General features: G+C 48.0%; 1 protein-coding gene across 1 annotated transcript in view; it reads right to left on the bottom strand.

The window, feature by feature from the left end:
• Positions 1-27,501, bottom strand: part of IGHMBP2 (immunoglobulin mu DNA binding protein 2) — a 530,708-nt gene that overhangs the window by 210,489 nt on the left and 292,718 nt on the right. Inside the window, exon 9 of the mRNA XM_069624129.1 lies at positions 15,551-15,733. Within this exon, the coding sequence (XP_069480230.1) occupies positions 15,551-15,733 (183 nt within the window). The remainder of the gene's footprint in view (positions 1-15,550; positions 15,734-27,501) is intronic.

The following is a 27,501-nucleotide window of genomic DNA, read 5'->3' as shown; positions in this document are numbered from 1 at the left end:
AGTTATACACGCGATTAGCCAGGGTACGTGTATTACAGGGGTGCGTGGGAATCATCACACGCGATTATGCTGGGTGGGTCCTCACAGGTGTTCCCTGTACACCCTCCACGGCCCCTGCAGGCAGCCTACAAAACAGGGGACTACCCTGCACACCTGCTCATGTCCCCCTGCACCCCCACCCCCCCAGCAGTGCAGGGGCAGCCTCCACCAGGCCCCCACTCATGTCTCCCACCACCCCCACCCTCCCGCCACCAGGGGCAGCCTCCACCAGGCCCCCACCCATGTCTCCCACCACCCCCACCCCCCGCCACCAGGGGCACTCTCCACCAAGCCCCCACCCATGTCTCCCACCACCCCCACCAGTGCAGGGGCACCCTCCACCAGGCCCCCACCCATGTCTCCCAACACCCCCACCCACCAGCACTGTGGGGCACGTGGCCAGCAGGCAGTCAGGCAGCAGCAGATGGCAGGTGGGAGCGTGCTCAGGGCTCTGGGGGGCAGTAATTTCGCCTCCTGGCCAGGAGCGTGGTCTCTCGTGTGTGAACGCGTGGACAGCCTGATAGGTAGTGAAATCCCACACGTCAGCAAAGGCCCTTAGCGCGTAAACCCGTCAACAGCATATGCGCGCCTATAGTCACCTGCACGTGCAGGAAATTGTTGCGTGACACGTCCCAGTGTCAAAGCGTGTGATTGGTGAAAATGGATGTACACGTAGAAGTGACAAAGCGTGTGATTGGTGAAAATGGATCTACACGCAGGAGTGACAAAGCGTGTGATTGGTGAACGTACACGCCGCGTAAGTGACGCTGTACGTGTGGGCCTGTATATAAGGTACATGTAGAACACCATTTCCTTGTACGTGCTTTTCGTGGAGAGCGAGTGGGTGAAATCTGTACTTCTTGTCGTTTCACACGCGATTTACTTCACGGCGTTTCCAGTTCGTATTCCCTGTTACCTCTGACAGCTTTTTCTCTTTTTTCTCTTTTACTGGTTTACCTGGGCCTGTTCCCTCAAACAGTGTCCCCTTCTACTGTTGTCCTGTCTTCTCAGACAGCGTACACATCTTCTTTTGGCGGGGGTTTAGCCAGCCAAACGCGCTCATTCTTCACGCTCTTTTACCTGGCAGACGGTGAGTCACGCACGTATCCAACTTCTGTGCTTGCCCCGTGTGTTGCCTACCCCTTCAGAGGTCATTCTAGGCTGCGTGTGACACGCATACGTTCATTCTTGTGTTACTGGGTGCCACAGCGTAGTGCAGGTTTTTCTTTCTGCACACGTGGTCTAGGAGGGGTTGCGTGCACGTCATCTCCCTTTTTTGGGCCTCCTGTGCGTTGCGTGACCCGTCATCTTTCCCCAGGGGTTACAATCAGCCGTGCTAGAGCACTAGGGTACAATTACCATCTGGTACCCAACCCCTTTGACCCCCAATTGCCCAGGACAATTGTCTACAGCCACTCCCATACGCACATTAATATCAGTGCCATGGCTGGGAGGCGAGGATTCCGTAAGGGTGGCAAAGGTGGAAGAGCCACAAGTGGTGGCCGTGGTGGATCCGGTAGGGGACGTGGTCGTAACTTGCAGGGTGAGCCTGTCCCCCCATGTGTGGAGGACCAGTCAAGGGCACCCATCATCCCCCCCTCCCCCCTCTCCCCCCCTCCCGTTGAGGCTGAAGTGGCTGACACCATCCATGCTCAGCCCTTGTTGGACCAGCCCATTGTGGCACCATACCTGGCTGACTCCATGGCTGACTTCCAGGTCAGCAGGGCTACGACACGTGCGCTGGTGCACGTTGATGCCATCATGCCACGTGGCTCTGGGGCAGCAAGGTCATCCGCTGCACCAAGGAGGCAGGGCGGAGTGGCTGCAGGGGCAGCTGCGGCTCCATCCACCCCAGCCCTCACACACCCAGCCAGGACAGTGTCGGTCCTAGTCCATGCTGCTGACATTCCCCCTGACACCATCACACTCGAGCCAATGCCTGCACCAACTCCCATGCTGAGTGTGCAATCCCACACTCCTGATACAGAGTCCACCAGGGCTCCTGCCCCTAGTGTCCAGAGCGGCGCAGGACACTCAGGATCACCACCACCTTCCAAGCGGAAGAGGAAGAGTGCTCGTCCGGCACAGGCTGATGCCCCAGACACGGCTACACAGTCCGGCCCGTCCAGGAAGCCCAGCTTCACGGATGACGAACTGAATGCACTTGTCGAGTATGTGTCCGGACATGACAACGAGATGGTCATTGTTGCAGGATCCAAGACCACACCTGCACAACGCCAGGCACACTGGCAGACCGTTGCGGACATCGTAAGTGCCCTTGGAATCGTGAGGCGCACAGCCAATGATTGCTATAAGCGCTGGAATGACCTAAAGCGCAGGGCAAAGAGTAAGCTGGCCTCAAGTCATGCCGCAACTCTAGTGACTGGAGGTGGGTCTCCAGTAGTAGACATGGAACTCACTCCACATGAGTCAGTCGCTGGGACCTACGTCACGGAGGAACAGATTCAAGGCATGGGAGATCTGGCTGATTACGAGGCATTGTCCGGTGAGTGCACATGCATGTGTGTGTCATACATGTGCATGGTGTGTGTGTGAGGGCTTCTGTTTGGGTGCCAGGTGAGAGTGTGTGCGCCTCAGTCGTATGGGTCAGCCATGTGCTTCATGCAATACTTCCTGCGCAGCTGCATTTGGCCATAGCAGTATCCCTTCTGCCAACAGTAGACATCTAGCACAACTGCACGCCAGTTGCCCTTGAAGTGTCACCTTGACACAACAGATTTGCTTATTTTTCACTGTTCATTCAGTCAGTTTGTTTGCATTCCACCACTTTCACTAGGCATGTCGCTGTCCACTAGTCACATGTCTGACATGGGTATGGTAAAGGGGAGTGACTTTGTTACCTGGATATCATTTGTACACACATGTCCCTGTGCAATTTGACCATTACAGACTGGCAGCTCCATGTGAAAAATCTGACCTGTTAGAATCAGAAAAGCTATTACATGCGGGAACTGGACTGAATGAATAGGTGCTGCCCTCCTCTCCATCTTCACTCAATAGCAATGGTACATGCCATCTGTGTGATGGCATGTGTGTTTCACCTGCCAATCACAGGCCAATGTGTGATGCCACTGCCAGGCAGCATGCAGAAAATTTGTTCATCTTCCATCTTGGTGTCATCAGTGTGTGCCGTTTGCCTGCACTTCATACGCAGTGAGGGTGCATGCATGGGAGGGTTTTAGTCATGTGGGACATGTCAATCAAGTACTGGTTCTCTTGCTTCTCAGCCCTCAATGTGTGCCATGGTGCTAATGCCTGTTTCCATTACTTTGTTTTCATGTCTTTGCAGGGGAAGACGCACCTGATACTGCTGGGGTTGTGGAGATGGTGCAGACCCAGGAGGTGTCCCAGGGCCGACCAACCACCAGTGAGGGACGTGGTGTGGTGGTGGGGGAGAACCCACAAGTGCTGCAGGTCGTGCTCTCAAGGGGTGTCTCTGGCTGCACCTCCCCCGAGCTGTACTCAGGTGTTGATTCGGATGAGACCTACGTGCCGTCGCTGGTGAGTGTTCCAGGGAGGGATTCTGTTCTGTCTCACCCACCTGCACCAGGGTCAGTACCCTCCATGGGGATGTCAGTGTTGGCAGCTACGCCTTCGGTGGTTACGGATGCAGGGTCACACTCCGCGACATCTGATCCTGTTCCTGGGCCAGCAGATCAGAGGGGGAATGCAGTCCTGCAGCCTCAGGCAGTGCCGGCACAGCAAGGCGCAGTTCGCCTTGCCCCAGACAGGTGTGGTGCCCGCCGACGTGGTGGCCGTACGCCACCTGGCAATACCGCATGGGAGCAATCCATTTACGGTATGGCTACCCAACAGGCTGCATCATCCGAGATGATGGCTCAGGCCATGGATAGGGTGGCCACTTCCATTGTCCCCCCAGAAAGGCTGATGGAGCGACTAGAGCAGGCAACTGACTCCATCTGCCAGTCACACAGGGAGGACATGTTGGGGTCCAACAGGGACAGGCGGGCGGCACTGGCGACTCTGCAGGAGGCCATCTCCATTGAGTCCCAGGGCCACAGGGAAGCCCTGAGGCTGGAGCTCCTACACCTCAGGACGACTCTTGTTGAGCTTGAGGCTTCAACACACCAAAGGACAGAACAGCAGCTGGAGCGTCTCACCCGTACGCTCTCAGCTGAGATGCAGGCAACGAGGGCGGAGGTCCGGGCATCCCGTGAGTTGTTGCATGGGGACCTCCGCACACTCATCCTCCAGAACCAGACCTACCACACCCGCATGCTTGCAGCCATGGAGGAGCAGACTAGGGCCTTGCGTGGGCTGCCTCCCATAGTGCAACCACCTCCGGATGCAGCTGCACAGGGTGATAATAGCGACAGCAGTGACACTCCCACAATAGGGTAGCCGTGTGGGCCATGAGCCCATGGAGGTGTTTTATTTTCCCAGGATCCACGCAGGTGGGTTCTGGTGTGCATCCTGTCCTCGGACCTCCTGGGTGGCCTCCCCAACCCCCCCGGGCCCATCAATGGCCATTTTTGATTGTTTCTTATTTTTATTTTTATTTTTATTTCTTTTATTCCCAATTTTTTTGGGAGGATCTGTTGGCTCCGATCTGTTGGCTCCGATCTGTTGGCTCCGATCTGTTGGCTCCGATCTGTTGGCTCCGATCTGTTGGCTCCGATCTGTTGGCTCCGATCTGTTGGCTTCCGTGGTTCCTGTGGGCATACGCTGCATTGTGGCTGGGCACATGCAGGCTTGTAATGTATTTGGTTCAGATGCTTGGGTTTGAGTCACACACACCCCTCCTGCTTCCCGTTTCCATGGGCTTGCAAAGGGTGTGCCCAAGTGACAGTGAATTACACAGTGACGTTGGACTCCCATGAGCTGTGTGGCCAGTCTGTAGTCAATACTGTGTATACATTCATAGTGCATATTGCTGTTGTGTTGTACACTGCATGTTGCATTGATGTGTAACTCTTCTTCTGTGTCTACCTCCCAATTTGCAGGTCCCTTCCTCAAGTCCACACAAGGACCTCAAGTCTGGCGATGGGGACCATGTTGGCAGCAGTGCACCTACAACTCTACATGGCGCCAACACTGCACAGTTGGTAGTGGTGGGAGTGCAGGCATTTCCAGGTGGTGAGACTACTAATATGTAACATTTTTGATGTCATGTTTATGGTACTACGTGCTCAAGTATGTTGTTGGTCCGGCATTGCTGTGAGCATTTCAGGTGTTGCAGGTTTCTAATAGTGCCACTGTACATAGTGAGAGTGATGTCATGTTGTGGGGATTACTTTGTTTACCTGCAATTAGCATGACATGGCACGGTGTGTCGTGTGGCAGTGCTGGGGTGTGGGGGTGGTGGGAGACATGAGTTGGACATGGGTGGGGGCCTGCTGGCAGGTGCCCCACAGTGCTGGGGGGTGGGGGTGGTGGGAGACATGAGTTGGACATGGGTGGGGGCCTGCTGGCAGGTGCCCCACAGTGCTGGGGGGTGGGGGTGGTGGGAGACATGAGTTGGACATGGGTGGGGGCCTGCTGGCAGGTGCCCCACAGTGCTGGGGTGTGGGGGTGGTGGGAGACATGAGTTGGACATGGGTGGGGGCCTGGTGGAGGGTGACCCTGCACTGCTGGGGGGTGGGTGACATGAGTGGGGGCCTGGTGGAGGGTGCCCCTGGTGGCTGGGGTGTGGGGGGGGTGGGAGACATGAGTTGGACATGGGTGGGGGCCTGCTGGCAGGTGCCCCACAGTGCTGGGGGGTGGGGGTGGTGGGAGACATGAGTTGGACATGGGTGGGGGCCTGCTGGCAGGTGCCCCACAGTGCTGGGGGGTGGGGGTGGTGGGAGACATGAGTTGGACATGGGTGGGGGCCTGCTGGCAGGTGCCCCACAGTGCTGGGGTGTGGGGGGGGGTGGGAGACATGAGTTGGACATGGGTGGGGGCCTGCTGGCAGGTGCCCCACAGTGCTGGGGGGTGGGGGTGCAAGGGGACATGAGTTGGTGTTCATTAGTTCAAGGAGACATGTGCCTTTGCTGGGGGGCATGCCCATGGTGGGTGGGCTGCCTGCGGGACATGACCAGGGATGCAGGGTAGTCCCCTGTGGTGTGGGCTGCCTGCAGGGGCCGTGGAGGGTGTACAGGGTACACCTGGGAGGACCCACACTGTGAAATCACATGTGGAACTTCCCGCGCACCCCTGAAATACACGCGCACAGGCTGTTCGCGTGTGGTACTTCCCGCGCACCCCTGCAATACACGCGCCCAGGCTGTTCGCGTGTGGAACTTCCCCCGCACCCCTGAAATACACGCGCCCAGGCTGTTCGCGTGTGGAAATTCCCGCGCACCCCTGAAATACACGCGCCCAGGCTATTTGCGTGTGGAACTTCCCGCGCACCCCTGCAATACACGCGCCCAGGCTGTTCGCGTGTGGAACTTCCCCCGCACCCCTGAAATACACGCGCCCAGTCTGTTCGCGTGTGGAACTTCCCCCGCACCCCTGAAATACACGCGCCCAGTCTGTTCGCGTGTGGAACTTCCCGCGCACCCCTGGAATACACGCGCCCAGGCTATTCGCGTGTGGAACTTCCCGCGCACCCCTGAAATACACGCGCCCAGGCTATTCGCGTGTGGAACTTCCCGCGCACCCCTGGAATACACGGTCCCAGGCTATTCGCGTGTGGAACTTCCCGCGCACCCCTGGAATACACGCGCCCAGGCTATTCGCGTGTGGAACTTCCCGCGCACCCCTGGAATACACGCGGCCAGGCTATTCGCGTGTGGAACTTCCCGCGCACCCCTGAAATACACGCGCCCAGGCTGTTCGCGTGTGGAACTTCCCCCGCACCCCTGAAATACACGCGCCCAGGCTGTTCGCGTGTGGAACTTCCCCCGCACCCCTGAAATACACGCGCCCAGGCTGTTCGCGTGTGGAAATTCCCGCGCACCCCTGAAATACACGCGCCTAGGCTTTTCGCGTGTGGAACTTCCCGCGCACCCCTGCAATACACGCGCCCAGGCTGTTCGCGTGTGGAACTTCCCCCGCACCCCTGAAATACACGCGCCCAGGCTGTTCGCGTGTGGAAATTCCCGCGCACCCCTGAAATACACGCGCCTAGGCTATTTGCGTGTGGAACTTCCCGCGCACCCCTGCAATACACGCGCCCAGGCTGTTCGCGTGTGGAACTTCCCCCGCACCCCTGAAATACACGCGCCCAGGCTGTTCGCGTGTGGAAATTCCCGCGCACCCCTGAAATACACGCGCCTAGGCTATTCGCGTGTGGAACTTCCCGCGCACCCCTGCAATACACGCGCCCAGGCTGTTCGCGTGTGGAACTTCCCCCGCACCCCTGAAATACACGCGCCCAGGCTGTTCGCGTGTGGAAATTCCCGCGCACCCCTGAAATACACGCGCCCAGTCTGTTCGCGTGTGGAACTTCCCGCGCACCCCTGGAATACACGCGCCCAGGCTATTCGCGTGTGGAACTTCCCGCGCACCCCTGGAATACACGCGCCCAGCCTATTCGCGTGTGGAACTTCCCGCGCACCCCAGAAATACACGTAGCCCGCTCCCCCAGACCCGATCGCGTGTGAAACTTCACGCGAACCCCTGTGATGCACGTACCCTGCTGAAATCGCGTGTTAGACTTCCCGCGCACCCCGGTATACACGCACACGTATTTTTTGTCAGCGGGTGTCCGTGTTTGTGGGTACCCCTTTGCACGTCTTTGTTCCTGGAGGGCCACAGTATGGGACATTCATCATGGCAGTATATAGGTGCGATTAGTTGGCGCACCTTTTGGTGCACATTTCTTACAGCCGCAGAGACGCTACCGTCTGCTTTCTTGTGGCGGTTGTGTTTGTGCCTGTGCGCTGGTTTGAGCGTGCGCTTTTTTCCCCTATTCTATTCCATGAATACGTGTTGTAGGCGAGCGTGTGGGCGTTCCGCGCACTTGTGCCCTGTACTTCCCCCGTGACGCCCACGTTTTGGCAAGTTGTTCCCCATTCCGAGTGTTACGCCCGTGTTCCGCCTACTTTTGTTGCGTGCGCCGCGCTATGTGCGATTTTCGCTGTGGCCTGTGCGATTTTCGCAGTGACCTGGCGCACGCTGTTAGATGGCCTGTGCGCTAACGTGCGCCGCGCACTTTTTATCGCACATCCGCTGGTTTTCTCGCGCACGGCCTTCCATGAATCGACGTGCGCTGCTTTTCGTGCGATTTTCGCACGTTCACTGCGATTTTCGCTATTCCACTGCGATTCGCACGTTTTTGCCCACTTGCGCCGCGCTAATTATTCCATGAATCGGCCTGTAAATCTCTGCATGTCAAGGTGAATACAATGAGGGATCACCGTCCTTTGAGGGTTGTATGGTCGGTAAAATCTTGTGACCGTGAAATTAATCGATATGGGTATGAGCTGGAGGTAACCCGGGAAAAAATATAGTAACTTGAAAGCTCTGGGTAAAAAGCGCATTCTAAATCACCTATCATATCATGTCTTATTAACAGCTAATTACCCAGGATATATTTTGCTGATGGGATCATGCAATAGTCGTATCATAATTTATTAGCAGAGGCTTTCACACAACTACGTAAAGCCTTGAAAGCTTTATCTGCAAACAAGACAACACAGAGGGGACACCTTGAATGCTCGTTTAGAAATTGGTTACACAATCAAAAACATGAGCAATTGCTAAGCGATGCACGAAAGATGCTTTGTTCACTGATGAAAGATAACACACAGGAGTTTTGGTCCATGGTTAATAGTAATAAGACCACCCAGGCAATACCACAAGTGAACCCGATTACAGAACACAATTGGATATTACACTCTTTAGAGCAAATTGTATATCAAACTAGCGTTGTCCGCGGCTTCGCTCACATGGGTCTTGGGATTTGGTATAATTGTTTTCAAAAGACATACGTTTTTGGTTAAGTGTCTTAATGTAATAAGCAATGTTTATTGCAGAGGTTAGTCGGGGCATATTGGTTACAAAACAAAGATAGTTGTTTAATTGATGTGCATCCAGAAATGTTTTTGTGTTGTAATTACAAACAGACAATAAGACAGACAAAAAAATAAAAATTATTATTTGGCATCTGCAACCTACAAAAAAAAAAAAAAACGATTTGAGTACTTCTTTGTAAACTACATTAGTGGTTCTCCCTTCAGGTGCTAGGACTACCAGAGAATTAGGTGACAGCATTCTGGTAAAGGCCACGTAAAACTGCCTATGCGAGAAGCTGTCTTCCCTTATGTCAATCCCTGCTACCTTTAAAGTCTGCCCTTGAAATTTGTCGATGGTCATGGCAAAACAAGTCTTACATTTTTTATTTCTGCCTTATAAAACTTACAAAACATTTAACAAAAAAAAGGTAAGAGGAACACAATTCGCATCACATAAAAATGATCCGCTAAACACGGATTAGTAACCTTTCCAACAAAATTGTGACTTTTACTTTTTTTTTTTTATTGTATATGGTTACAAAAATATAACCTTTCACAAATACATAAACACAATATAAAAGATGAAACAAAATTAATTTCATCTAAGAAAAATACCTACACAAAACATAAAAATTAAAAAAGGAGTTAATTTCATCTTAAAAAAGCGGTTTCGCATCCAAGCCAATAAAAAAAAATATATATATATAGCAAAGAAGAAAGGGGAAACAGCCATTGAAAATCAGCTTACCCATTAACAGAAAGGCATGAAAATACAACCTTTTCCATTCCCTTCCCCTATCCATTTTGCACTAACCCCTAACACGCCAGACCTGCCAACAGAATTAACATACATTTTACAGTTCTAAGTTACAGGCTTCAAGCATCTTAATGACCGCAATCCTTTTTTGGTTGGATTGACCGTCAATCAGGCTTTCCCAAAAATGGTCAATTGCCCAATATATTGAATCAGACATAAAACTCCCAAAAAACTGTTGCCTAAAGACTCTTGTGCCCTCGCATTCCATCATCAGATGCTTGATTGGTTGGTTTTCTGGCTTGGTACAAAGTTGACATAGGTTCACAGCTAGGGCCCCCAAACCTCTTCTCGCCAGGACTTCCCCTGTATGAAGTATGTTCAGTCTTAGTCTCAGGAATTTATTCATTGACCTATAATCTGGAAATTTGGTTAGATATTTAGTCAGGAAGCCCAGCTTTCTTTCCATCATTTGGAGCGGGTTTGGGTGTGGCCCTATCTTATTTTCTCAAGGGTCCTAATCCAATCCATTTCCTCCCATTTCTTTTTGGCCTTTAATGGATTTACCTCTAGAAGCTTGGGCTCAATGCCCGCATTCACTTGCCACTCTTGCACGAGCGACTCAAGCCTACCCAGATATTGAGATTTGCCTGCCTCCAGATGTTGTCTCATGTCTGTATACAGGGATTGATCTTGTGATAGCGTAATACGCTGATGTAATATCAATTTCCACCCTGCTTTTGATTCTAGCGATCTGAGGCCCAATTCAAATCTGATGTTCTCCATAGAGAGACTCATGGGTAGTCCCAGGGTATGCTTCCAGATTAGGCCTTCCCATTTTTGCCATGATGTGTTCCATAACTGGGGGTTCACTTCTAGCCCATATAGCAGAATGGGGGTCACTTTGGCCTGATAAAACTTAAGCACTGGTATAAACGAGAATTTACCAGATTTCCAAATGATTCTTTTCATCTGGGCCGCAAGGGGTTTTATTTTTGTCTCAAGATCTAACTCTGCCTTGCATACTGCCGGAATGGCATAGATTTTATAGCCCAGATAAACCAAATCTTCCACCCTGGTAATCGACTCACCCTGGTAATTGTGGCTTTTACCTACCCCCCAACCCCTCATTTCCCACCCTTGAACCTACACCCATCCCACCATCAAGAGCTGTCTGGCTTTTCCATGTTCAGTCCCACTAGTCTACAGTTTGGATGGTTCAATGTTCACTTAACCACATTTCGACTTCAGTTTGAATATAGTTTCATATCGTACATAGTACTCTGGCATCGCGGACCCCCTCCCTGCCGTGGGACAATTTGGCTTCTCTTCAACCCTGGCGAATGCATTTACAACAAAAGTCCAACCATTCAATTTCGACCGATCCGGGGTCTCCGTCGATTGCCGCTGTTATGCGTTCCATTACATATAGCTTCCGGGCTGCGTCGATCCACTCCTCCTTTCCAGGTGGTAGCTTTCTCTTCCAGTGTGTCGCCAGACATGCCCTTTCTGCCAGGTGTAGGCCATGGACCATTTTCGGCAGTCTACCGTATTCTCCCTCAAGTTCTTCCACCCCAAAGAGAGCCAGCATAGGTGCTTTCACTCTCGTGATCCCGTCCAGCTCCCTAATCCAGCTTAAAACCTCATCCCAGTGGGATTGAACCAGAGCACATCCCCACCACATATGCCAGTAGTCGGCCCTTGATACACACTCATGCCAACACAGTGGGCTCAAACTCTGATACATTCTTGAAAGCCTGACCAGCTGTTCCTCTACTTTTCTTCCTTCACCTCAGACTTACATCTCAACCTCTCTTCCTGTTTTACTGCCATTAAAGACTGGATGTCATCTCACTATCTCTCTCGAAACACTGACAAGACTGAAGTCTTGTTCTTTCCTTCTAACACCCTACCCTCTCCATCTACCCCTCCTTCTATCCATTATCCCCGTTCTAATCTTCCTATTTCCAACCATGCTCGTAATCTAGGCATTTACTTCGACTCTTCCCTTTCCTTTCCTCATCATATCTCCCTCACTTCTCGGGCATGTCGCTATCATCTCTATAAAATCCGTAAAGTCCGTCCCTCTCTCACCTTCCATGCTACCAAACCTTTAATCTCCTCCCTCATCTTTTCTCGCCTTTTCTATTGTTCTCTCTTCTTCGGTCTCCCTGCTTCCCATCTTGCCCCCTTCAAATTCCTTAACCACTCTGCCATCCGCACCCTCTGTTTACTCTCTCCCCATAACTCTATCTCCAACTCACTTTCTTACGTAGGATGGCTTCCTTTCTACTCCCAACTTAAATTTAATTTCCTTTGTCTTTAAATCTCTTCATGACCTTGCCCTTCCTTACCTCTCCTCTCTCCTCTCATTCTATACCCCCTCTCGCTCCCTTCGTTCTGCTGATCTCTTCTTACTTTCTGTTCCCCCACCACCTTGTGCCTCTTCTCATTTCCGCTCTTTGCCCCCTTACACTGGAAACTCCCTACCTCTTTCTATCCGCTCCTCCTCCATCTATTCCTCCTTCTGCTCCTCATTGAAATCACTTCTTCACTCCCCTCCTTGACACTTTTCCCGCTCCTAGTTCCCTTCTCCCTGATCTCTTTCTCTCCTCTCTTTCTATTGCTCACTTCACTCATTACTCTTTCCTTCTCCTTCCTTCCCCACCCACCTCTTCTCCTTTACTTCATACATGCAAATTGTTCTACATTCTGACTTTAGGGCTTGATTCATGTTTACTGTTATTGCTTCTTCTGTTCTATGTTTGATGTGATGTGTTTTTTGTTGTTCACTGTAAAGCGCCTTGGATTAAGGCGCTATATAAAACAATAAATACAAATCATATTGCCATCTATGAAATGTAATGGCATGTAGTTTATACTGGCAGGATATTGACGTCTGGAAAGCACCACAACACATCCTCTGCCAGGTCTGCGGATCCAGGTCCAGCCCCAGGTCCCCTTCCAATCGTTGCCTCAGCCTATCTGAGGACCGCCACCTTGTCTCCACCAGGGCCATATACAATGCGCCAATCAGTCCACTGGACGCTGATGTGGTATCTAAGATTTTCTCAAAGGGCGTAAGCTCCCTCTATATCTCATCTCTCCTAGTTAATACCTCCTTCAACTATAAATACACAAAGACGGAGAGTGATCCTATGCCAAGGGCCCCTTCTAGCTCCAGTATTGTATTGTATTGTGATGAACCTCCCGCCTTTCCACATTTGTCCAATTCTTTCTAGACCTGCCTCATACCAAGTTTGAAATCTGCCTGGATTTGGGAGTTCATCCCTAACCCCATGTACCCAGAGATGTCCCAGATGTGAGGGCCAGGATGTAACCCCGCCCAACCCTGCTCCTTGCCGCCATATATTCCACATGGTTACCACGATTTGGTGCTCAATTATCCTACGCAGTAAATTTGCTCTAGGTACCCACAACCACTCTCCTACCATGGCCGGTCGTTGATGGCGGTTCTCCATTCCCACCCATTGTAGGTCTCCCTGCATTATAAGGTGTGGAATGAGAACCCAGAGCTGCACAGCCTTATAATACAAATTTATGTCGGGGAGTTCCACTCCACCACATTCAATAGAAAGGCTTTACACTGGCCAGTTTACGGACTGGAATCATGGGGCAGTTGCTGTACCTCCTCCGCACAAGAGGTTTGAGGCCTCACTTGTTTGTAAAGGCGAAAGGCCCCAACAATGTCTCTGATTACTGGGCTGGGTGTTGGAAAGTGGCTGCGCTGGCATTTGTTCGGCTGTCGATTCTCGAGGCCCCCCTCCCTCCACAGTGAGTGTGCATTGTTGTGGATAGCCGGTAAATGAGATGCTTTTTGCCTATTTTGTATGAATTGGTCTGCAGTGTAGAGGAAGATTAGGCAGAGAGGACCTTCCCACTTGATAACAACAGCCCTGAGAGGTAAGCCTAACCCAACGTTTTATTCTAAAAATATCTTGCAGCGCACCTTTACATTTTACAGACATTGCACTGATGTTATACTTCAGAGGTACATAGAAATCATTTCTGCATTCTTGCTAATTCTATATCTTGGGGTACAACTAATTCTGGTGACATTCAATATTAGTACAAAATTGCTAATCAAATTAGTTCATTTGCTAATCAAAAAAATGTTAAATAGTAAAATCTGCTAATCAATTTTTGAAAACTAATTTATGCCTTGAGGCAGTATGCACAGTTGATGTTTTCCAGGCATAAGGGCCCCCAGATGGATGTCCGATGCCCCTGGGTAATGTGATTCCAAGTGGGGAAACTCCACTGGGCATGAGCGAGGCCTCCCAGGTCTATCTGGTGCCGCCCCAGCCTGTCCCTGCCTGCAGCGCCTCTTCCAGCCTTGAAGATCCCTGGGATGCAGTTCCCACCGGGGCACACAGTCAGCGACCCTCCGCTGTGTCGAGTGCCGAGAATGCAGGGTGGCTCGCCACACCACTCCACCGTCGTCGGGGCGGTATTACCCAAATTGGTTGTTTACAATTGTTCGAATGAACAATTGACCGAAATTCGTCGTCGGGGCGGTATTACCCAAATTGGTCGTTTACAATTGTTCGAATGAACAATTGACTGAAATTAAAGGGTCACAATTGACCGAATATTTTGGGGGGTTTGGCGTTGGGTGGGAGGTTGTGGGGGGTTTCCCCCCACATATATGGTACAATTGACCTTCACAATTCGGTCAATTGTGAAAAGGTCAATTGTCATTCGAGCAGTTGTAAAACGATCAATTCGTATACAACCGTCGGGGCTCCGCTCCAGGAGCTCTGGGCTAACACTGAGGACAGGTCCCCACCACCATGAAGGGGTTGCCTTGCAGGATGAGTCTCCCCCTCAAGTTAGGCGGCGGCAACTGGGTTCGCTAACAATGCCCTCGCTGGTTGCGTTGGCACTCCCCCGGATTAGCCTTGCCGCCTCCGGCGATCCTGGCCAGTCTGCTCAGCTCCACAGTCTCTCCTCGGGCACGGGATCACAAGCGGGCCGGGGCTCATGATGGCTGCCATTGCTCTCCGCAAGGTTGTCTCTGTCAGGCTGCCTTCCCCGCTGCATATCTCTCCCTTTTTCCATCCACAGAGAGATTGTACAGCTGCTGCATCTGCCCCCACTAAAGGGGCACTGCCGAGGTCCTCAAAGAGTTAAACGGTCGCTGCCATCAGTGCACTTCGGATCGGTGGACGGAGAGGGTTGAAGGCGTATGTCACATTTCGCCGCCATCTTGACCACGCCCCCCAACTATACATTTTCTCAAATTATTACAGCACAGTAGATAATTGATGGACTGCATAGTTTTTAAGGACGACTAATCAACAATCTTGGAGACAACAGGTGTTTTGATAAAATGAAATGCAAATTGTGCAATTTCAAGAATACTTATTGAGCAACTATGGTCAAAACTACTAGGCGCATGGTGAAGAAACTCATCAAACTGGCCCACATCTACAAAAAGTAGCCCACTTTGATGGAAAAAAAAAGACAGCATTTTTTGTTCGGGCATTGCCCCATTGCCCTATAGGTCAGTCCGGGTCTGCTTTACAGCTATTCGATACAGTGACAGAGAGCAGAGCCGTGAGGAGAGAGCGATGGGGGTGGGGGAGGAGAGATGGGGTAGGGAGTGGGAGAATGACAGAAAGACTTGTTTCAGCTTCAAATCACTTACTTTAAAGCAACCTTTTACATTTACTTGTGAAATCTAGGCAAATTCTCTAGGTAGAATGGAATAACGAAAAGCCTTGCCTGTCCACCGCATTTGCGCTGTAACATGACAAGAATCAAACAGTAAAATTAGCGTAGCTGTATCCGTGTAAATACAGTTACTTACTTTAACAAATGCTCTGCAACAGAGGAGTGTGCAGTCAGGCGCCCACCATACATTTCCTCAGAAGCCCACTGCATTATAGATTGATGCATGCGGTACTGCACAGTCAGCATCTTGACAACATTTTCCCCATACTTCTTAATTAGGCGCTCCATTAAACTCAGGGAAAGACCCTTTGCTGCAGCTCTACATCAACAAAGAACACAATATTAATTGACCCAATAAGAAAGATCTTTTTGCATTTAGACTATCAGACGGCCAAGGATATGCACTTAGTTGATACATTAGAAAAGATAGAATTTCGTGCAACTGCAAAGAATTGACGATAGAACTAACAAAATCACATGCTTTATAGCTGTACATATAAATTCATTTAGAAAAAACGATAAAGGTACAATTCATCAGATCTTTCATATTTTAATAAGTACTCAAAGAAGGAATTACATAAGGGCAGTGTTTTTAAATCAAATATTAATAATGGCTTCCATTTTAACAATAAATGCTCCAATGCAGTTACTAAAAAATACATTATGCAGAAGATAGACAAGACCACAAGTGTTAAACAACGCCATTAAAACATCTCAGTTCTTAATAATGATTCTTACGTAAAGTGCATCCTAAGTAGTTTTACACAATGGAAGGATACGTAAGTAAATGAGTCTGGTCCAATTAGTCTGCAGACTCTATGATGAATCTGACAATGTCTTCACTTCTTTCCCTGAGGTGACCCCCTCCCATATGGAGGGGGGTTAGGGGGAGGCGACAGCCGCTACCTGATCCAGACCCTGAGGGCGGCTTTATGAGGGAGAACCATCTTGGGGGAGGTAGACCTTGGTAGAGTGACATGACATTGTCGGAGGAAAGCACACACTCCCATTTACCCTTCAGAGATGCTTCTACAGTCCCCCAAGCCTTAAAGGCATATTGGTACAATCATCCCCCACCTCCTAATAGATCTATTGTGATTAATCCCCCTGCCCTGAAATTAGTGAGATTAACTTCCCAGGAGGCTCAGTATTCACGTTTTTTAAGCCATTCAGAAAGCCATACAGAAAGTAACTCCATAAGAACTGACACAAGGAAGAGATAATGAGTAATGAGGATTGCAAAGGCTGGGCGACCAATGGAGCAGTCTAGTTGTTGGCAAGTGACTAAGCAAGTCAGGGAAGTTCAAAAGCGGCCCAGCTGCAGCGGATGAGTGGAAGGAGAGAGGAAATCTGCATACGCCGGGCTGCCTTGCAGCCCATAGGACCGCTGAGTAATACGTTGAAGGCAAGCAAGAAATGGCAGGGGACCGAGGGGTGAAACCAACACAAGGCCAGAGAAACTAGGGTGCGGGGGGTCCGCTGCAGCAAGAGAGAAGGAAGGGGGGACCGTGCACAGCGAAAGCCGACAACAGGAGTGCAGTGCTTAACAGGGTACATGCAAAGAGAGTACGCCACACCAGGGGAGAGCAGAGAAACACAGGAGACAACCGGTAAACCCTGTGAAGGAAAAAGGTTCACTGGGTTGCCAGCAAGCATATTTCATTTCGCTAAAACCATAGAAACAACCGGTGAACCTAAAGTAATGCAGCACGAGGAAACGGCACTGTTGCTAAAGAAGTGAGAGCATATGTAAATCAAGTTGTTCATGGGTTATTAAACCCCAAGTTGAAAGAGTGACTTGCATAATAAAGTCCTGGTAAAGAAGTAAGCCAAGTGAAGTTAAGTATCTGCATAACAAAGGATGTGTGAGTTGTGTAAACAAAGTCCAGGCAGAGAAGTATATCGGGTGACTTTTTTTTTTTTTTTAATTTTATTTATAAAGTGCAGAAACCAGGCCCATGGGCAACCGGGCGCATACTCTTAAAACATGTTACAGTAGACAGTAGTTGCAAGTAAATTGCAGAATATACAGAATATGTACATATACCGAAGGGTATCATTTACATAGTAAATACAGGTCCAGAGCAAGAGAGATGTATATACATATCCAGTACCACACAGGGAGATTAGTTTGTGTAGGGGTCTCATAAAATTGGGCGAATAGCCACGTTTTATCATTGTTCTTGAAGAGGTGGAATGAAGGTTCAGTTCTAATAGGCGTAGGCAGGGTGTTCCAGAGTTTCGACTCTAGGACAGGGAAGCTCACTCCACCGGCTTTATGGAGTTTGCATCTGGGAACGGTGAGGCTGTGAGTTTGGGCTGCTCTAATGGGTCGAGTGGATGTGTGGAGTGTGAAGTGAGCGGTTAGGTAAGGTGGGGCGTTGTTACTCAGGCATTTGTGAGTCAAGGCGAGGGTTTTCAGTGCAATTCTTTGTTTTACTGGGAGCCAGCGTAAATTCAATCTGGCGGAGGATATATGGGAGCATCTCGGGATGTTTAAGGCTGCCCTAATGGCATTGTTTTGTACAGTTTGCAGTTTATTAAGGTTAGACTGACTGGTCCCTAGGTAGAGAGCACTACAGTAGTCGATTTTGGCCATGACAAGAGTTCTGGCGAGGGTGATGCAGTTGGTAGAGTTTAGGAAGGGTCTACAGGCAGTGATAAGTTTGCAAGTATAGGCCGAGGCTGACGTAACTGCATTTGTATGTCTATTCAGAGAGAGCGTAGAGTCGAGGTAGACGCCTAGAGTCTTAGTGTCTTTGGAGACTTTAATATCGTTGCCGTCAATAATGAAGGACTTGTAAGTTTGGTCTAGTTTGTTAAGCCGATGATTTGAACCTAGGAGGAGGAGCTCGGTCTTATCGTTGAGGCAGAGTTCGTGATGTGCCATCCAGGCCTGGATAACCAGGTAAACATCGTTAAGGGCTTTGGTGTCGGCTGTGTATTCTCCCGTGATAGGGATGAGTATCTGGGTCTCATCAGCATAGTTAGTATAGGAGACACCCAGATAGTCAAGCACATCGAAGAGGGGCTTGGTGAATACGTTATACAACGTGGGGGAAACACACAAGCCTTGGGGCACACCACAGTGAATAGGAGAGGGATCCGCCGAGGCCATAGGGGAGAAGACCCTCATGATCTGTTGCTCAGGAAAGATTGGATCCAGGCATTGGCAGAGTCAGAGAAGTGTGCTGCAGATTTGAGATGCTGGCAGAGTATTTGGTGATTGACCAAATCGAAAGCTGAGGAGAGGTCGAGAAGGAGGAGAAGAGCTAGCTTCCCTTTGTCCTTTAGCGACTCCATTTGGGTTTTCAGGTCGATCAAAGCAGATTCCGTGCCATGTTTAGGGCGGAACCCTGATTGTCTCAAGCCCAGGAGGTTGTTTAGCTCGAGGTAATCCTGTATCTGCAGGTAGGCTGCACGGTCCAGGATCTTGAGCAGGAATGGGACTGTATTGATAGGTCTGAAATTAGTTGGGATGTTAGGGTCAAGGGAAGGTTTTTTGAGGAGTGGGATAACCCATGCATCCTTTAGGTTGTCCGGGACAATAGCCGCCTTGAAAGAAGCATTTATGAATGCAGTGATGAATGGGGCTAGTTCATGAGAAGCTTCCTTAATGATAGGTGCAGGGCAGGGGTCGCCTTGGCAATTGGATGGTTTTAAATTGTTTATGATGCCTTCTACTTCGAGGGTAGTGAGCGGGGCGAAGGAAAAAGGTTTGTGAGGAGGGTTAGCTGGGAGAGTATTGGGTGTAGGTGTGGTTAGTAGTTGGTCAGGCTGTATGGATTTCTGTTTGTCTCTGATTTTAGATTGGATGCTCAGTAGTGGTGTAACAAAGTCCTGGTAGAAGAGTGTAGCAGGTGAAGCTTATTGTGTGTGTATAATAAAACCCTGGCAGAAAAGTACACTAGGTAAAGGTTGATGCATGTATAATAAAGTCCTGGTAGGATGGTACACCAGGTGAAGTGAAAGTTAGGCATTTGTGTGAAAAGACAGGTGGGAGAGTGTCCCAGATGAAAACCAAATACCTATTGTAAAGAACTTTGAGGAAGGCCATGCCCTTCAATTAATTAACTGCTGTGGAATTGTAGAAGGAAAAAAAGAGCCTTTAGGAAGATACATTACCTTGGGATTTGCAACATATAAAAGCGGAAGAGAAAGCTTGGGGAAGGGAGCCGATACCCCAAGAGAAGCAAAGCGCACCAAGGGGAGAAGGTAATCCTCTTGGAACTTAGGTATTCTTTTTGAAGTGGTATAACTTAAAATAAAGAATCTGGGGAAGGAAGGTGATGCCTGGAACTGTGAACACTGTTTGTTGGAAACCTTTTTGATGGATTTGAACTTTTGTGTTGAACTTGAACATTTGGGCACTTGGAAACCGCAAGAGTCAACAACCCCCAGGAAGGCACGCTTGTCCCTTCCCATCTGGATGTCCTCCATGGGTACCCACAGATGTGATGCGCGTTGAGTACTAGAAAGAGAATGCTAGAGCGCCACTGGCAAGCATTGGAGCTGAAATCTCAGGTTAACGACAACTATGTCTTATATTACCTTAAAAAGGAATACCATAACAGCAGTAGTCACTGGCGAATGTGGGACTAGTGTGCAAATCTCAATTGCTAATATTGTGTATGACTTGTTTCTAAATCTGCCCTGGTGCTATAAAATCACACTAGGTAAATATGCGAGTAATAGTCCACTGACCTGCCCTCACAGTAGAGGGATACAGAATGTTTCCGGTGCTGTGAAGGGAGGCAATGCAGGGAGGTGGGGAGAGTGGCATGATCTTGACAATTTTCTTTATGGCCCAAGTTTCCTCAGATTCTTATACCTCCCACCTCTCCCCCTTAGCTCCCCACCCTCTGTACTGCTGGTCAATGGAAATGCAATAGGCGGTTAGGGGAGAAAGGATTGCTGAGAGGGTTAAGGGCAATGTACAAATGTAGATGGGCACCTATGAACATCAGGCTTAGTTTAACCTAAGGGTACTGCCGAGTGAGATAATAGACAGCTTGAGACCGTTTTGGTGTCTATTAGATGTTACTAAGAACTCTGGCGAAATATATTCCTGTTTTCGCTGCTGATAGGAATGACAGCACTATAAAGGAAAGGGGGGAGGGGTGCAACGTAATTTAGCTGCCAATGAAAATAAGACTGATGAAACATCAAGAATATATGATGTTAGCACCTAACACTTTTTTTTTTTATTGTATATGTGGTTTACATCAAACCTTTATACATGGCATACAACAAATCTTGCATTACATAACAAAGCAGTTCCAACCATGCATCAAAATCATACATTAAAATGCACAGCAAACCTTACAAGACTAATACTTATGATATCTTGACAATAACAAAGGCTGTAGACTGCCTCATGCCACTGGGCTCTCTAATGGATAAAAGTATGGTTAGTTTTACATCCGATGACACTTATCTTGATGGTGCTATGACTTCCATTGCACCTCTGCCCTTAAATTACGGTTATACCCTGCTAACACAGAACACAGCTGGATTGGGTTGTAAACCTGGATAAAGATTTAGTTCCCTAAATAGTGAAACAACATTGAATGCTTGCAGGAAATATGCTCATTTTCATCTACAACCCTAGATCGGTTCCATATATTATAAAACTGCTTTAAAACAACACCAAGTGGCACAACTGTAGTGGCTTTTCAGTGAAAGTTATTTCCCCCAAATAACCCTCCCGCTTGAAGGTTTCATGACCCAACTTGGTTTTCTATTTTGCTAGTTAAGTTTGATAACTCCCTGTAAAAGTAACATATTTTCTCCATTAACGACAGGCAAATTCTTTCTTATTAGTGCTTGGTCTCCTGAGCGAGACAATAGCAGACAGTGAGGTTGTCTGCTTGTGGGTGGTGATTTTAATCTAAAATTAGGGGCTGGGTCCCCCCGAAAAACCTATTTGATATTAATCAGGACCTTGAATGGGATCATCACGACTGATCTCTGATGTGTCACAGCTTCTTGAGGAAAAGGGACCTTGTGCGCTTAATGACAGGATGACCACTGATACTCCTGGGAAAGTCACTATTAATAACAGCCAGTGCTCCTCCACATTTGATTATTTTCTAATCAGCGAGGAAGATTGGGGAAGGGTAGCCTGTTTGGCTTTATATGGATGTGATGAGTGATTAAAATCACATTGTTGGGCTATTAAATCACCAGCTATTTATGCATCTCCCCACAGGGTGCACAGTGATCTTGCCAGTGATGTGCTTAGTAATAAACGGGAAACAATTAAATGTTCCTTCCTAATTCCATAGGTGGGTAATGTGCAAGACTCAAAAGTTGTTGAACAATTGATGGATGTCTAAGGGATAGTACTGACCCCACAATGTATCAGATTCTCAGGTTCTTTTTACTGAAAATATAAACCCTTGTTCTACGCAAGAAGTATGCAGATTAAATGTTGATAGTGGATTTCCTCTTCTTCATGTAGCTTAACGTAAACAACATTTTCTTTGCACTTTGAACAGATTCCTGTGAGATGTGTTTGAGATCGTTACCAGCGATACTCACTATAAATGTGTCTATCGGGCAAAGAGAGTCTTCTGACTCACAGCCTAGGTGAGATTAGAGATGGCTGCTAGCTTGAACAATAGCTAACACTTCTGGACAGAGATGGCCCGTGGTTTCACACCGAATCACATTAAGCTTCTAGAGGCACACAAAGGCAAAAGCATGGGTCAATTTCATCACATAATTATATAATCTGTGGCACAGTAGCCCTAGATTGAGCCAGAAAAATGAACAGCCTAATGTGTAGTTAATCAAGAATATAGACGGTAGAGCTGTGGGATGGGGCTCTGAACTAGAAGAAGTCATCTGTGCAGTTAAATCCCAGCACTCGCACACAAGTCCTGGCTAGATGCTGTCCCACGAGTCTGGGCCGCTCTGCTTACTTGTGCTTTCAACATCATTTGGCACTTTGGCTCTATTCTAGTGCGCTAGCACACAGCCTTGATAATACACCTTTCCAAGAAGTGGGAGGGTGGAGGGGGCAAGGGGGAAGGAAACTAACAAAATCGTATCGCTCAATCTCCCTCATTGATTCTACCTCAACACATTTTAGGCGATTGGTACATTATAGATTGGCAGCATGATTTCACAACAAAAGAATCCTGGCCTCAACCCATGGGGGAGTTTAGGAAAGGGGATAAACACTGCAGCACAAGTTGACAATGTATACTTTCTGGTAGCAAAATATTTGTTGTGTAGAACTCATGTGTACACAAACTTCATGAACCACTCCACCACCTTTAGCATGGTTAATCGGTCAAGGCTGTGGGAGATCCTGAAACCGATGAATACATCTACACACAGAGACAAAGTGGGAGGGGTTCCCCCGATGAATCCTTCAAGCCAGGGGAAACAACTCAATTCATGAACAAAAGAAAGAGGGTTGAAGGATCAATAAGAAAGGCAATGCATGCATTTATATTTGGGTACTATGAATATAGCTACCCCTCATGACCCAATCACACGAAAGCGTCACTTCCGAGAAAATGCAGTAAATCATTTATTGACATGTGTAAAAACAATGGAGCGCATAAACATGAATACCAATGCGAACAAACCTAAAAAGAAAATAAAGTACTAAATCCTACAAAGTTCTGACACGCATTAAAAGTTCTCCAATCCAAAGTAATAATGATTGCATATATACTTCAATTCGATATGCTAGTTGAATACATAAAAATATATAAATTCAATGCGGCCCCATCCAAGAAGATGTTGGAACAGTGAAATGTTTCCAATGAGTTAAAATATCAAATAAACTAATGAGCAGTCCTGGGTTCAAAATTATCAAAAAAGCAATCAAGATCAGCGAGAAAGTCCACTAGCTGAGACAACATAACAATAATCTTTGTCTTCAACTGTGAGCTCAAACCAAAACAAATACATCTTGACACCTGCTGAAATGTCTCACACTCCATCACAATACTGCGACCTTTGTTAGATTTGGCTGTAGTGTGGAACAAACCAACGATTTCCGAGTGACCAAGGTTGTGTGACAAGGGTGTGTTCTGGCCCCTCTCCTGTTTAACCTTTATACCAATTCTTTGGAAAAGGAGCTTGCTGAGAGGCCTTTTGATAGGCCACCTGCAAGGGGGTGCTACTTGCACCCCTGAGCATTGTGGACAACGCAATCCTGTTAGCAAGGACACCAAGGGTCCTCCAAGTTCTAAGGAACAGTTAAGGAGAATTTATGAAGGAGAGAGATTGTCCCACAAATACTAAAAGTTCAAATGCTTGGTGGGTGGGAGGAAAGTGGTTTTGACTTGGATGGTGTGATATTGGAAATGGTGAAGCAATTTACATATTTGGGAGATCTTTTCACAGAAAATCATAGAGCTTTCGGCCATCTACTCAAGCAAACTTTCGTCATGGAGCAGACTAATGGAGCCATTAGGTAAACATAATAACTCCTCGTACTGATTGTTCACAATTTAATTTGATGTAGAACTTTATTTTATAACATCAAATGTTTGCTTTTCAGTCAGATTCATTTCACATTTTTCAAACGGGTGTACCTGTGGTGACCTGTGTCTAGGGAGGATAGCTCAGTGGCAACATGCTTGCCTTGGAAACAAGACACAGGTTCGATCCCCGGGTCCGCGCTTAGAAACCTCTGGGTATTAAGCACGTTATAAATACGCAACTAAGAGACATATTCCTGTAACAGTGCCTCGATGCCCCCGGGCTGTGTGATTGCTTTAAAAATGCAAATAAATGAAAAATAAATAACTGATGTCACAGTTAGAACACAGGTAGCATCTTGTGTATACTAGGGTATTACCTGTGTCAGTTGGAAAGTGACCAGCCTGGGTGATGGGCGCCAGTGTATTATTGTTCCCTTGTAAGTCTTCTCCAATCATCTGTATGTCTGTGATCGCAATGAGAGGAATAACGAGTGAACCCATAACTACGTGTGAAGCAGTCTTCATTGTACCTATAACACTGCCCTTTACTAGTCACAACATTGGACATAGGCCTCCGGGCGGCTCGGCCCTTTTTGGAAAATGTGGACCTATTCTTTTCCACCAAAAGCATCAAGTACCAAGAGTTAGTCTCTGTTGGTGATTTAAATATTTGGCTGGATGACTTGTCAGCCCCAGATTCCTTGGAGTTCTGGGAACTGTAGAATAGCCAGGGCCTCAAACCACTTGATGTGACCCCTTCTCATTTACAGGGTCACTGTGTGGATCCTATTCTGGCCTGCGGCTCAAGGATCTCTATGATTAATACCATGCCTGTCTCCTGGTCAGATACTTTTATTAGACTATTTTATTTCAGTCTTGGAAAGGAAAGGGGATGCATTTTGAAGGCCAAGACAACTGATATGCGGCATAAGCCTAAAGATCTGTTGAGAGTACCAAGCGTTGCATCAGCGGGAGCCTTACAATCCATAGATTTGGCTTTGAAATGTGATGATTTTTTCTCTCAGGGAGTGCTTATGGTGGATGCCATCTGTACTAAATATGCACCCCTCACTCCACGGACCATCAAGGTTGAATCAAAACCACAGTATGCCTGCATATTAGCCTCACTAAGAACAAAATATAGGGTGAAGGAAAGAAAATGGAGGAAACTTAGAACACCAGTTACGGTTTTTAATGCTAAATTAGCTTTAAGAGAATACAAGGCAGCAACTGTTAAAGCTAAAACTGACTTTTTTAATGAAGAAATTGACTGGGCTATTAATCGTCCCAGAGAACTCTTTGCAGTTAATGCACATTTTTCTCATCCCAGCAGTACCTCTCTTCATTGAATCTTTATTGAACCACGCTAATGCATTAATTTTTTTTCGAACAAAAGCAAAGCTATTCAAGAGAAGATTGCTCAGAATAAGCCGATGGTCTTGCATCAAATCAGTACAAGACCTTTACTTGTTACGTTGCTCGAAGCTAATAAACACAAATGTATCAAGCAGCTGTTTGACTTTATAGTAGTCTCGGAGGATACCATTTCGAGCTTGATGAAGACACTGAAGCCTATTAACGATGTGCTATTCGAATTGTCAGCATTGCGATGAACCAGGAATGAGACACGGACACAGAGGACTCATGGTGTCTGCCATAAACATTTATTAAATAACAACGGGGTTGGGAAATGCCTCACTGTCCTTAACCTAGGGGGCATTTCCCTACCTCAATCAAAACTAAGGGCCTGTCGTGTGCCAAAGCAAAAATGTCCTGTTTCTGAAATCCTATCCTAGCCCTCACACTCTAAAAGTAACTTTAAGGTGCTAAGGGTAATGTCTCTTTCTTGCAAAGTGCACACCTTTTCAACTTCAACAAAAAGGTGTAAATCCAACAAAGGTTCTAAATGGATAATGTTCACAGTTCCAGGGAATCACTCCCTTCCCCAGGTTTCTCCCCACCAAAACAAACAGTCCAAAAAATAACCCAGTTCTTTGTAGCTAAAGAGGATAACTCCCCTTCCTCTTGATGTTGCAACTTATTCCAGAGGAATTGTCTCCCTTCCCCAAGTCCTACTCACATTCAACATAATCCTAAGGCCATGAATCTTCCTTGCGATTCTGTGACTCACACAACACCTGGTATACTCTTTTGCCAGACACACAACTATATGGCATACTCCCTTGCCAGGTTTTTCCATACAGTTCCTTGATACAATTTGGGTAAGGTTCCCAGACTTGCAAAACACCTGGCATACTCTCCTGACAGGTTCTCTTTACACACTCACTGCAGTTCAGAATCTTTACGGCATGGGTCTTCCTTCCAATTCCTTAACTCACAAAACACTGGTATACTTTACCATTTATTGCATTTTCAAGTCCTTTCTGCCACACAGTTTTCCCCACGTGTATTTTATAATATGGCTCTTTTCTTATTTCGTAATCAAATGTCTAGGGGCCCTATTATACTGCTCAGACTTCCCCCAGCTCTCACACTGCGCTTCCTTCGGTATGTGGTATACCCTCAAAAGCACACTGGTGGCCCCGTCTCTCTCAGTGGGCTCGCCGGTTCTCAGCAGCGGCTCCAGGGTCCCTTGTGTCTCCCGTGTTGATCTGCGGCTTGTCGTCAGATCTGCAAAACACTTTGTTCGCTCGTGTGCTTCCATCATGCCTCTGGCTCCCCTTGAAGCTTTTCTCTTCTCAGCATCTCAGTGGCAGGGCTTCGACCCATGTTCTCCGAACGACGTTCCCTGGCCTCCCACGACTTGGCAAGACAGTTTGCTTCGTCTGGCTGCTCCGACCCGCTTCAGAAGCAGCGAATCTCCTACACCACTGCCATCATACTCCCGATCTCTCTCCTCGGCTCTTCGTACAACAGATGAGTAAGAAGACGAACTCCATGCTTCTTTTCTCTGCATGGTTTTAAACTATGTCGGGCCAATGGTCTTCTTCCAGCTGCTAGACTGCTGATGTTGGTTCACATTAGGAGTAATCATCATTGCTCCTTGTCTCAGTTCTTGTTACTTAGGAAAACGGTAGGTAAAATTGTCAAGTTGTTGAAGAGGACGATGGCAGTATGCCATTGGGGCATGAGGGATGGATGGAATATCCCTAAATGGGAAAGGGGGATATTGTGCCTCACCTGATGATGTCATGTCATCCCCTCCGCACCCCGAGGGTCACCTCCACCCATGCGGTGCTCCCTCAAATAGTTGCCCCCAGGGTCAAGATCAGGAAGCAGCTGCCGTCCCCTGGCCACATGAGGAGAGACTATCTCAGGGAAAGGAGTAATGACATCTTCAAATTCATCACATACCCTTCCCTAACTCTCTGGCTTCCTGCCCAATGGTTCCCCTCCTTGCTTTGATTTAGGGTTTCTTCTGGGAAGGACATTTCTTTCTCAAGTTTGGTCTCCCACTTCCAGACATGGCTTTCTGGTATAAATCCCTCTTCTTTCCAAGAGACAAAAAGGGAGTAACAAAGAGGAGAGTTAGCATTTTTCAAGAGTTTTTAACGTTTGGGAAAATTGGTACCAATTACAGTCTCTTGTAGTATACCTATAACAACAGCAGAGTTAGCCAGAGTTGTTTCCCCCTGAACCTGGATGGCTACTGGTGTACAATGAAATATTTCCTCATCAC

The sequence above is a fragment of the Ambystoma mexicanum genome, chromosome 11, assembly GCF_040938575.1.
Source record: "Ambystoma mexicanum isolate Mex_15411 chromosome 11, UKY_AmexF1_1, whole genome shotgun sequence".
Classification (NCBI taxonomy): Eukaryota; Metazoa; Chordata; class Amphibia; order Caudata; family Ambystomatidae; genus Ambystoma; species Ambystoma mexicanum.
The sequence above is the reverse complement of the archived record's forward strand: the minus strand, read 5'-3'. Positions and strand labels throughout refer to the sequence as shown.